The sequence below is a fragment of the Sycon ciliatum genome, chromosome 9 (assembly GCF_964019385.1).
Source record: "Sycon ciliatum chromosome 9, ocSycCili1.1, whole genome shotgun sequence".
NCBI classification, from domain to species: domain Eukaryota; kingdom Metazoa; phylum Porifera; class Calcarea; order Leucosolenida; family Sycettidae; genus Sycon; species Sycon ciliatum.
Window position 1 is genome coordinate 27,610,879 of NC_088651.1, and position 12,427 is coordinate 27,623,305.

At 51.0% G+C, this 12,427-nt stretch overlaps 1 protein-coding gene across 1 annotated transcript in view; it reads left to right on the forward strand.

Moving 5' to 3' along the window:
• The window catches only part of LOC135825224 (FAD-dependent oxidoreductase domain-containing protein 2-like), a gene marked incomplete at its 3' end in the record, with an annotated part of 41,846 nt that extends 29,419 nt beyond the window's left edge, over window positions 1-12,427 (forward strand). Inside the window, 5 exon segments of the mRNA XM_065337963.1 lie at window positions 8,416-8,488; window positions 9,112-9,215; window positions 9,429-9,501; window positions 11,184-11,280; window positions 12,397-12,427. Coding sequence (XP_065194035.1) covers window positions 8,416-8,488; window positions 9,112-9,215; window positions 9,429-9,501; window positions 11,184-11,280; window positions 12,397-12,427 — 378 coding nt within the window.

Sequence of the window (12,427 nt, forward strand, 5' to 3'; positions counted from 1 at the left end):
CCTGGATGAGTGATACTCTGTTGCCGATGTCAACCTTGTACCGCCTGCTGTGGTTGCGGATCCAGCCAAGCACATTCATTGAGTCTGTCCAGAATGTGTGCTGGCTAATAGGTATCCCGATGGCTTGCTCCAGGTGCTGGCTCACGCGGATACCGAGTACCGCACCACGTAGCTCAAGTTGAGGGATGCTCTGTCGTCGGATTGGAGCTGGCTTTGCCTTGGCCATTGCCAGAGTTACTCTGACGTTGCCGGTAGTGTCCACTGCACGCACGTATGCTGACGCGGCAATAGCTCGATCAGATGCGTCAACAAAGGTGTGAACCGACAGCTGGCTCTCTGGTGCACCTGGTGCCTTGAAGCTGCGTGGAGCCTGAACTCCTGAGAGACCTGGCAGCTCACCGAACCAGGCTTGCCATTTCTTCGTCTCTGCGCTAGGGAGTCGCTCATCCCAGCCAACACCAAGTAGACACAAGTCCTGGAAAAGGATGCGTGCCCGGATAGTGAATGGCGCGATCTGGCCTCTCGGGTCGAACACAGTCGACAGCCCGCTCAGCACTGAACGCTTCGTTGGGCTCTGCTTGGTCTGCTGGTAGCGGAAGGTGAACGTGTCGGACTGTGAATGCCAGCTGACGCCGAGTGTCTTCACTGTTGGTAGGCAGCTGTGAGCATCTCGCTCACCCAAGTTTAACACCGCTTCCTTGGCACGGTCGGCCTCTGGGATGGACTCCATGACGGCTGCACTGTTCGATAACCACTTCCGCAAGTGGAACCCACCCTGCGCTAGGAGACACTGCGTTTGCTGCTGGGTGTTGCACGCAGCTTCGTCGGATGCAGCCGAGCTCAGCAGGTCGTCCACATACGTGGACTTGTCGATGGCTTCCACCGCTGCTGCAGAGTACCCATCACCAAAGTGTTCCAGGGTCTTCTTGACCGCCTTGCCTGCCAGGTAGGGGGATGCCTTTATGCCGAACACTAGCCGGTTCCACTCAAACACACAGACTTCTCCATCCACCCTCCACAGGAAACGATGGTATTTCCTGTCACTTTCTGCTAGAACGACTTGCGGGAACATTTCAGCGATGTCCGCTACCAGAGCAACTGGCTCCATACAAAAGCGCAGCAGCACAGAGGATACGTCGTTTTGCAGCGCTGGACCGGTCAACATCTCGTCGTTAATCGAGACACCGTTGCACTCTGCCGCTGCGTCAAAGACAATTCTGACTTTCGTGGTACTCTTATCGTCGCGTACCACCGGAAAGTGCGGCAGATACCATTGGTCCTCTCCGTCAGCTTGCTCAGTAGGTACCATGCTGACGTAGCCTTTCTCAATATGACTGTTCATGACCTCGTGATACTGCTTCTTCACTGCTGGTCGCTTGTCCAGTGCTTTCTCCAAGGACCTCAACCGCTGCTCGGCCATGATGCGGTTGGAGGTCAGCTGAGGCTGTGACTGGCTGCTCGCCCATGGAATGGACATCGTGTAGCGCCCGTCTTCATACCGCACAGTGTTGTTGGTGTGTAACTCGGCCTGGCGATCAGCTGGCGATGGCGTCTCGACATTGGATGCTGCCGCTTCCGTGCCCACCTTTTCTGTCTCCCAGAACTTGTGAACGATCTCATCGAGCTTACTTTCTTCTTGTACGCCAGCCTCAGTGCACAGGGCGATGCAGGTATGTTGCAGTGCAGTACTGTTGTTCCCCAAGGGGCCGAAACACACCCAACCGAGTGGTGTGCGCCGGGCAATCAGTCCGCTCTCTGAGTGGCCGCTGCGCTCCTCCAGTGACGTGTGCAGCTCTGCTGCATTCAGACCGATCAGAATGCCCACTGTGGGAGACGGCAATGGCTGGAATTCGATGTTTCCTGCCCACGTGTCGCTGTTCTGGGCCCAGTCCACCGTACTCATTGGCGTTACAGCTGGCAGCACCCACGCACTAAACTGGGCCAGTCTGCCGTCTTGAGTCTGGACACCGACATTGATGTGCGGTCGGGTACCACTAACTGTCTTCCCTCCGAGTACTGTGGTCTGCAATGACTCTTGAGGACCCGTAAGTCCAAGCTCCTGGGCCACAGACTCGGTGACGTAACTCGTTGATGACGCTGAGTCGAGCAGGGCGGTCACCTGCATCTGGCGGTCCTTGTTGACTAGTGTGGCAGACACGGTCATGAACGCCATTCCACCGGACGCGCGTAGAGTCGCAGCTGGCTCTTGCAGGATGTGCAGTGCCGCACCTGCTGACGGCACGCTGGCTGTTGGCGATGCTGTGTGCTGCCTGGCTGCCTGTGTCGAACTGCTGACCGTTGTGTGTCTGGCCTTGGCGTCAGTAGTAGAGATATTAATGTGTGGCTTGTCCGATTTCCAAACATGTAACAAACTGTTATGTTTTCGTCCACACGCATCACATGGCTTAGCAGAGCAGTCATTTGAACGATGCCCTGTCTGTAGGCAATTCGTACAAACGCTGTACAGGGGCTTGACCGCTCCCCACCTCTCGCGCACCGACATCTTGCGCAGCTCAGCACATACAGCAAGGGCATGATGCCCCTGGCACACCGGGCACACCGTTGTTCGTGGCTCTGGTGCCGAGGCCGACGTTGTTCTGCTGCTAGCTGCTGGAACGGTGGCCATGGTGTGGTGGCCTTGCGTACGCCCTGTAGCCGCTTTCTCCGGCTTTTTGACCGTCAAGACGTCCCCAATGCGAGCATCGACCTGGCGCATACGATGCACTCTATCCAGCAGCCATCTGGACAGGTCATCCACGTTACCAGTGGCGTCGTCATAACGCTCAATGTAGCGCAGCAGAAGGTTGCGGGGCAGTTTCTGTGTAACCGTTACGTACATCTCTCTTCCCGGCATGATGTGGCCCGCCTGCATGTTTAGCAGCACGTTGCGGAGCTTGATGGCGAGCGTCTGCAGAGCGGTGGTGTCTTTGTCGTGCTGAATGCGTGGCAGTGCATACAGCTCTTTCTGCTGGCGCTCGAGCTCGCGCTGGCTGCCACCATACCACGCATCCAGCTCAGCCATTGCGGACTGGTACGCACCCTCGCCGTCCAGCAAGTCCGCTATCAGATCTTCTGCTGCTCCACCGGCCACTGCTTCGCGAAGACGAGCCATCTTGTAGTGGTCGGACACATATGGGTCCTCGTCCACCAGACGCAAAAAACGCTGCTGCCACTTCATGTAGCTGCTCTCTTCCCCATTAAACTTTGGCAGCTCCAACGGTTTTATTTGTGCCTGGCGAATGCCCTGGCGCCAACCGTCTGGTATGCCGTCTGCCCATTTCTGCACGCGGGCCATGTCGGGTGGGAGCGTCTGATGTTCGACGATTCGACGAGGCTGTGGTCTGTACGTCTGCTGCGGTTGTGACTGTTGTGGTGGCGGCTGTGTGGGTCGTGGCTGAGGCATGCTCAGTGCACCCGCAACGGTTACAGGTAGCTGATTGAGCACTGGTTGCTGCCGCACTAGGTACGAGGCAGCTGCTACTGGTTGGTGCACTGAAGCGTGGTGATGGTGCACGGCTCGCTTTCCGTGCTGCACTGCCATTGTGTGCTGCACTGCAGCTCCTGGATGCCGCACAGCTGAGTGCCAGATTGGCCTTGGCTGCTGAGCCTGACTGAATGACACTGCGGAATCGTCGGAGGCCTCAGACGTGCCAGCTGACTGCCTTGCGGCTAACTTTCTCCAGTCCATGTTCCGCGCGCCATCCACTGCTGCTGTATGTTCAGTCAGGCTATCATATCCCCGGGTTTCGGCACCAGCTTGCACTGGTGGCTTGACAACACGACCCTGGTCCACACGACTCAATGATACGCACTTTGCGGCCGGGACGACACGAGTGTTGCCACATCTTTGCAAGGCATCGTCAAACTTGGCAAGTGCCTCCGCAGTCAAGCCATGCCCTCGCCGCCTCGGGGAACTCCTCTGGGACAGCTGCTCCGTTTTTATTGCTTCCTCTAACGCCAACTTTTTGGCCCAAATGTCCTTGCGGAGTTCAATCTCCCTTTTCTTTACATCTAACTCCATGGTGGCGAGCTCCTCCGCCGCTTCCAGCTCTGTAGCTTTCAGTTCGACCTTGAGCTGGGAACCGCTACTGGCCCTGGACGGGACAGCGGACACCGAGCTCCTTTTATCCGCAGCCACGGCGAGTTCGGGCTCCTCGTGTCCATATCTCAATGGTGGCACACCCTTGGTTGTGCGTTGGCTCGTACGCGGAGCTGACGCCGAGGACATGATGCTAACTTTACGTTCCACAGCACTATAACTTTACTACAATGTCTACATACTACTACACTCTACAGAACAAGCTCAGTCCGAGATCCGGCTCGAAGGACCAGTTGTTTAGGACTCTTTCCCTTTCGGTGAAGACTGTATTAAATTCTAATTGTTCGAACTCTGGTGTAGTGAACTGACACTCGGAAAACAACATGCAGACATGGAACACAACTAAAAATGCAGAGAATGAAACCAGGAAAACGCAAAGGCAAACAACAACCACAACTGTCACTAATCTGGGCAAGAAGCTAACCACCATTCTCTCAAACTTGACAAACTCTCTCTCTCAAATCGCTGTCCTCAGCGAAACGTGCTCGCGTGCGTGCATTGGCTTACGTGTAGTCTAGGTGTACATCAGTGTGCGTGCATGCATATCGAAGTGTACGAGTAGAAAAGAAGAATGATCATGCGCGCATGATGCATCGATGAGTCATACCACCACGTAACCATGGATATAAATAATGGCGACGCGATGGCGACAGCAAAGTTCCGCGTACAAAAGCGCAGGTGCAACAAGGAAAAATCAGAGTGCAGAACAAACAGAAATTCAAATCGAAAGGAGATAAATATTGTGGAGATGAAGCAAATCAGTTTGGTCTGTCAGAGGGTGCTTGCGCCCAGAGACAGGGTGACAGCAAATCCTGTCAGAGAGAGTCAGTGTACAGAATAGGAATACATAGAACGCAGCACGCAATGGAGTTGCTGTGGAGAGCGAGAATGCAAGCAACAACGTAAGTATTATCTATGCAAGTGATTATATCGGCGTATCCGACAAACACGCACAACAAACACTGTATTGTAACAACACACTCGTAAATGATGTTATCCCAACAACACTCATTCTATTTCAGCGCAGTGTCCTGTCCAGTCACACTCAAAATCACACTCGTAAATCTCGCACACTCCCTCCTTGCAGCATGTGACAGTTCTGTACACAAATCGTAACTACAATACACTAATAGTATCAACGTGCAACATGTGACATGTGATAGTTCTGTACAGTGAGTTTGTGTAGTGAGTTTGTGTAGTGAGTTTGTGTAGTGAGTTTGTGTAGTGAGTTTGTGTAGTGAGTTTGTGTAGTGAGTTTGTGTAGTGAGTTTGTGTAGTGAGTTTGTGTAGTGAGTTTGTGTAGTGAGTTTGTGTAGTGAGTTTGTGTAGTGAGTTTGTGTAGTGAGTTTGTGTAGTGAGTTTGTGTGGTGAGTTTGTGTGGTGAGTTTGTGTGGTGAGTTTGTGTGGTGAGTTTGTGTGGTGAGTTTGTGTGGTGAGTTTGTGTGGTGAGTTTGTGTGGTGAGTTTGTGTGGTGAGTTTGTGTGGTGAGTTTGTGTGGTGAGTTTGTGTGGTGAGTTTGTGTGGTGAGTTTGTGTGGTGAGTTTGTGTGGTGAGTTTGTGTGGTGAGTTTGTGTGGTGAGTTTGTGTGGTGAGTTTGTGTGGTGAGTTTGTGTGGTGAGTTTGTGTGGTGAGTTTGTGTGGTGAGTTTGTGTGGTGAGTTTGTGTGGTGAGTTTGTGTGGTGAGTTTGTGTGGTGAGTTTGTGTGGTGAGTTTGTGTGGTGAGTTTGTGTGGTGAGTTTGTGTGGTGAGTTTGTGTGGTGAGTTTGTGTGGTGAGTTTGTGTAGTGAGTTTGTGTAGTGAGTTTGTGTAGTGAGTTTGTGTAGTGAGTTTGTGTAGTGAGTTTGTGTAGTGAGTTTGTGTAGTGAGTTTGTGTAGTGAGTTTGTGTAGTGAGTTTGTGTAGTGAGTTTGTGTAGTGAGTTTGTGTAGTGAGTTTGTGTAGTGAGTTTGTGTAGTGAGTTTGTGTAGCGAGTTTGTGTAGCGAGTTTGTGTAGCGAGTTTGTGTAGCGAGTTTGTGTAGCGAGTTTGTGTAGCGAGTTTGTGTAGCGAGTTTGTGTAGCGAGTTTGTGTAGCGAGTTTGTGTAGCGAGTTTGTGTAGCGAGTTTGTGTAGCGAGTTTGTGTAGCGAGTTTGTGTAGCGAGTTTGTGTAGCGAGTTTGTGTAGCGAGTTTGTGTAGCGAGTTTGTGTAGCGAGTTTGTGTAGCGAGTTTGTGTAGCGAGCTTGTGTAGCGAGCTTGTGTAGCGAGCTTGTGTAGCGAGCTTGTGTAGCGAGCTTGTGTAGCGAGCTTGTGTAGCGAGCTTGTGTAGCGAGCTTGTGTAGCGAGCTTGTGTAGCGAGCTTGTGTAGCGAGCTTGTGTAGCGAGCTTGTGTAGCGAGCTTGTGTAGCGAGCTTGTGTAGCGAGCTTGTGTAGCGAGCTTGTGTAGCGAGCTTGTGTAGCGAGCTTGTGTAGCGAGCTTGTGTAGCGAGCTTGTGTAGCGAGCTTGTGTAGCGAGCTTGTGTAGCGAGCTTGTGTAGCGAGCTTGTGTAGCGAGCTTGTGTAGCGAGCTTGTGTAGCGAGCTTGTGTAGCGAGCTTGTGTAGCGAGCTTGTGTAGCGAGCTTGTGTAGCGAGCTTGTGTAGCGAGCTTGTGTAGCGAGCTTGTGTAGCGAGCTTGTGCAGCGAGCTTGTGCAGCGAGCTTGTGCAGCGAGCTTGTGCAGCGAGCTTGTGCAGCGAGCTTGTGCAGCGAGCTTGTGCAGCGAGCTTGTGCAGCGAGCTTGTGCAGCGAGCTTGTGCAGCGAGCTTGTGCAGCGAGCTTGTGCAGCGAGCTTGTGCAGCGAGCTTGTGCAGCGAGCTTGTGCAGCGAGCTTGTGCAGCGAGCTTGTGCAGCGAGCTTGTGCAGCGAGCTTGTGCAGCGAGCTTGTGCAGCGAGCTTGTGCAGCGAGCTTGTGCAGCGAGCTTGTGCAGCGAGCTTGTGCAGCGAGCTTGTGCAGCGAGCTTGTGCAGCGAGCTTGTGCAGCGAGCTTGTGCAGCGAGCTTGTGCAGCGAGCTTGTGCAGCGAGCTTGTGCAGCGAGCTTGTGCAGCGAGCTTGTGCAGCGAGCTTGTGCAGCGAGCTTGTGCAGCGAGCTTGTGCAGCGAGCTTGTGCAGCGAGCTTGTGCAGCGAGCTTGTGCAGCGAGCTTGTGCAGCGAGCTTGTGCAGCGAGCTTGTGCAGCGAGCTTGTGCAGCGAGCTTGTGCAGCGAGCTTGTGCAGCGAGCTTGTGCAGCGAGCTTGTGCAGCGAGCTTGTGCAGCGAGCTTGTGCAGCGAGCTTGTGCAGCGAGCTTGTGCAGCGAGCTTGTGCAGCGAGCTTGTGCAGCGAGCTTGTGCAGCGAGCTTGTGCAGCGAGCTTGTGCAGCGAGCTTGTGCAGCGAGCTTGTGCAGCGAGCTTGTGCAGCGAGCTTGTGCAGCGAGCTTGTGCAGCGAGCTTGTGCAGCGAGCTTGTGCAGCGAGCTTGTGCAGCGAGCTTGTGCAGCGAGCTTGTGCAGCGAGCTTGTGCAGCGAGCTTGTGCAGCGAGCTTGTGCAGCGAGCTTGTGCAGCGAGCTTGTGTAGCGAGCTTGTGTAGCGAGCTTGTGTAGCGAGCTTGTGTAGCGAGTTTGTGTAGTGAGTCCGTGTTTACTACAGTAAAACCTGTCAAGGCGACCACTCGGATAAGGCGACCACCTGTCCTAGAAGACCACTGAAACCAGCACCAAAAGATGCTAGTTGCAGTCAAATGACCCTGGATAAGGAGACCACCTGGTAGCAGAGACCGCATTTTGAAGGTCCCTTGAGGGGTCCTCTTAGACAGGTTCCACTGTATTAGCATTGTTGATGTTGTTCCTGTCCACATCTCTCAGTACAAGTCTTTCTATGCACATCTCTCTGTGTACATCTCTCTGTTCACATCTCTTTGTGCACATCTCTCTATGCACATCTCTCTATCCACATCTCTCTGTCTACATCTCTCTGTCCACATCTCTCTATGCACATCTCTCTATGCACATCTCTCTATGTACATCTCTCTGTGTACATCTCTCTGTGTACATCTCTCTGTGTACATCTCTCTGTGTACATCTATCTGTGTACATCTCTCTGTGTACATCTCTCTATGCACATCTCTCTATGCACTCTGTCCACCTCTCTCTATGCACATCTCTCTGTGTACATATCTCTGTCCACATCTCTCTATCCACATCTCTCTGTCTACATCTCTCTGTCTACATCTCTCTGTCCACATCTCTCTATGCACATCTCTCTATGCACATCTCTCTATGTACATCTCTCTGTCCACATCTCTCTATGTACATCTCTCTTTATACAGAGTGCACCGGTCACAAAGCCAAGGAGATCATAGTTATCAACTTGGAGTATGGCAAGAACTTCTCAGGACCCGGGTAAGCGCAGTACAGTCAGACCTCGCTCTATCCGGTCCTCTTTTACCCGGATCCCTCGCCATCCGGAAGAAAATAGCTGGTCACAGATTTACAGAATACGTGGTACATCCAACAAAACCGGTGTTCGGTTTTCCGGTTCCTCGCCAGTCTGGATATTTTTGTGGAAAGCGGATGTGAGCGGTTAAACTGTACACTGCATTTATCTACATTTTAAAAATTACACGCGTAATGCAAGACACAACAGCACGAGTTACGAGTGAATGGCAACAAGAGAGGTCCGTAAGGCCGGCGACAGTGAAGTCAGCGGCCCGAGTAGCGTGCATTACATGTGTATAAGGACCCCCGGTCCCGCCGATCCCTCTGGTCCCCTCACCCCCCCCCCCCCCTCCCCTCCCGGTCCCCCTCCCCCAACCCAACCAACCCACGTTTCTTCTATTCCATTTCCCTAAGTCCGTAAGGACGGCGACAATGAAGTCAGCAGCCCGGGTAGTGTGCTTTACGTGTGTATAAGGACCCCTCCACACACACCCTGGCCCCCCCCCCCTCCCCCTAAATTAAACCAACCCACGTTTCTTCTATTCCATTCCACTGATGCCTTGTGTTGTTTATGCTCTCCCTTGCAGAAAGGATGTGTTCAGTTTGACAAGAGCTACCGGAGAGCCATCGGAGGCTGATGAAAGTAACTTCCTGCACCCAGTTTTCTACTACTACAAGCGGCCACCGAAGCGTGAGTTTTGAGCGATGTCTGTGCACGCATGCTGTGTGCTCGAGGATACAAGTTTTTTCACGGATGCGATATGCGAGTTTTGAGCGATGTCTGTGCACGCACATGCTGTTTGTTCACGGATAAAAAGAATCAAGTGATGTGTGTGCATTGATACCTTGTGACACACATAGTAGTGTATTAACTGTGCGCTGTGATGTGTACATGCATGTACAGGAATGGTCAAGCCAACACAGCTGCCATTGCCCGACCACCTGCTTCATCTCGTGGAGGACTTCCTCACCTCATGGTACGGTATTGACATATGATTGTATGTTCTCCTCTCTCGTTGTCCTGCGTTATCCTATGTTTACATACTTACAATATTTTCCGGGGTATACGTTGAATGGTTTTTCACCCTGAAGATGGGCCATGCCCGAAAATTTGGTGCATTCAATTTATATCTAATATAATTTTTTTGAAAGTGAACGTATGCAGCGAAGAGACCGTAGTTGGAGAGTTTAAAGTGAGGTACCCTATAAGCCGCACTTTAAACATTACACGTTCAGCTAAAGAAAAGTCAGGGCGGCTTATATGTGGAGCATGCGCTGTTCTACCTATACGTGAGTGGCTCTTGTTGCTATGGTGAAGGAGCGGGAATTACGAATAGTAAGTAGTGTACGGTCTTAGTATTATGACAACTACTGTAAAAGCCATTGTTCTAACGAGGCACATATATAACGATTTCCCAAAGTTGACTAGTTTACGTGTACCAAAGGTAACGATTCTCACTCATTCTCAAAGCTCAATAGGACAGTATATGTATATGTATCGATTTCTGTAAAACGATTTCTATTTTAACGACAGATTTCTCCTCGTTAACTCGTTAGAGTTAGCACTTCGTTATATATATAATTATGGCTTTTACAGTATTTGACTATGATGGTTCGATTAACGGGGATAAATAGCGTAGATGTCTGTATTTCGTGCCAAAAAATCTGGCTGCGGGTTATACTCCGGTGCGGCTGATACCCTGGAAAATACGGTATGCAGGGAATGTTAGTCCGAGGCTTGCATCACCACGCAGACTACCTGTTAGTCTTGCATCACCACACGGACTATCAGCGAGCCCCTACTAGTCTCTTGTCTCTCCCTCTCCTAGGTTGTCGCGTCATCGCTCTGTTTTCTCCGTGTTTTGTTTTGGCTATGGTAGCTGAGAAGGAAGTCTGTTAGCAAAAATTGTGTATTGCGCTACCTATCCTCAATCTGACATTACAGTAACCATGGAGATAGCTAGTTGTTTGGTTAAAGTAGCTCCTGGCTATTTATACTCTATCCACCTAGTATTAGTCCCAGTAGGCTTGCACTGGTTTGTGAGCAAAAACACCCCGACAGAATACATCTGGATCCCATGAACTGGTCGCCGTACGCCGAATGTCGTGCGGCCCCTGTGTATGCACACAATGCACATACACTCTGCAATACGCCGGGGAGGGGGGGGGGGGGGGGGGAGGAGGGGGCACCCGAGCCCATGCGACAGGTGTGGCCAAAGATTATTTAGTCTTGTGATTTCTGAAGCAGTACAATATGTGGGTCGCTGGAAAAATCCTTCCTCTTCCAAGCAGCGAGGAAAACATGGATGCAATGAATGAGATATTCAGTCTTTAACCACTTGCTGGTGAGCTAGTCTACTCACCTCCCACCGCTTTAGGAGCTGCATCTGCGCCTTGATCCTTCAAGGGTGGTGGTGTTCCTACGGATGCGGAAAAACTCAGCCTCTAGCCGAGTCTGATGCGAGCCGTGAATTTTTTTTACAATATGTGGCTATTTGGGCCGATTTTCTTGCCCGGGGTGGGCCCGGTCCCCACTTCTTCATGGCCGCACCAAATGGCCGCACCAATGTTAAATACCTTCCGACGCCCATGATATGTCGGTTGTTTTCAGCCTTGCACTCTTGTGGATGTATTTGGGTGAATGTTTTTTTGCATCCAGGGATGCACCCGTCTCTCACATGCTCCCTCTCCGACGGTTCCTGGAGGAGGTGACGGGTATGGACTTGCGGTCATTCTTTGCTGAGACTTGTTTCAAGGTAAGGGTTAGTGGTGGTGATGTTAAGGTTTTCTGTGCTGCTGGTGCTGGGGAGGGGGGTGGGGGAGGGGATTGCTCCTTCAGAAGATACTAAGGACCACAGTCATCGACTTGCTGAGATCAGCATGCAAAAATTCATGAACTCATCGTCATCTTTATGTGGAGGAATGTGAAATATGTTACTTCATCCGCAATGTTTTGTGTGACCTGATGATTTTACTAATAGAGCTGAGTTTCATTCACTGGGAGGATGAATTTGAAGTCTCGCCTGCAGCTGTGTGTTTATAGTTTATTCATACGGTGGTAAAGGTACACCTGGCGAACTGGTGGTACATCTTCGCTTACAGTGAGTCAAAAAAAAGTAAATTATCGTGTCCGTTCCCGAAGGGAACTCACGACGGCCGCTAACACCCGGTAAACCCTACACAGTGAGTCAACCCCGTGAATAACGACCTCGGATATAACAACAGCAACCCCCGAATAGAAGAAGAAGAAAAAAAAGAACCAAGGAACTACAAGTTACGCTATAATGTCCACTAACACCACCGGTTACTAAACTATCAGCTCATGTTGGTGGACATTGTAGCGTAACTTGTAGTTCCTTGGTCCTTTTTTTCTTCTTCTATAAATTCTATAAATTAATTGGCTCTCCATCCGAGTCAACTCCCGAATAATTCAACACTTTTTCTCATGCAAGATGTTCTTTGTGTCCATTTTTATTCTGATACGGAGACGCCCTAGGCCCTCAACAGGCCTTCCAGTCTCCGGGGAATCCAGAAATAAATAAATTACAGAATTACAGAGATCAGGGGATCTGTGCCAGAGTGACTTTGCAGCTTAGAGAGCTTGTGTGTGGGCAGGCGTGTATTTAGTATTTACGCCATATTGCCAGGTTTGTATTATATTTACCACCGTATGAATCAACCATAAGATCGAGGGCTGTCTGTATTCCCTCTCACCCCTATGAACTCAGTATACTTATCGTTTCTGTGTCTCTGTGTCTCTATGACACTGTGTCTATATGTCTTTATGTCTGTATGTCTCTGTGTCGCTGTGTCCATTATGTCTGTATGTCTCTGTGTCGCTGTGTCCATGTGTTCATGTGTCCACGGTGTAGTATGCACTGACGTATTCAGACCTGCCAAAGT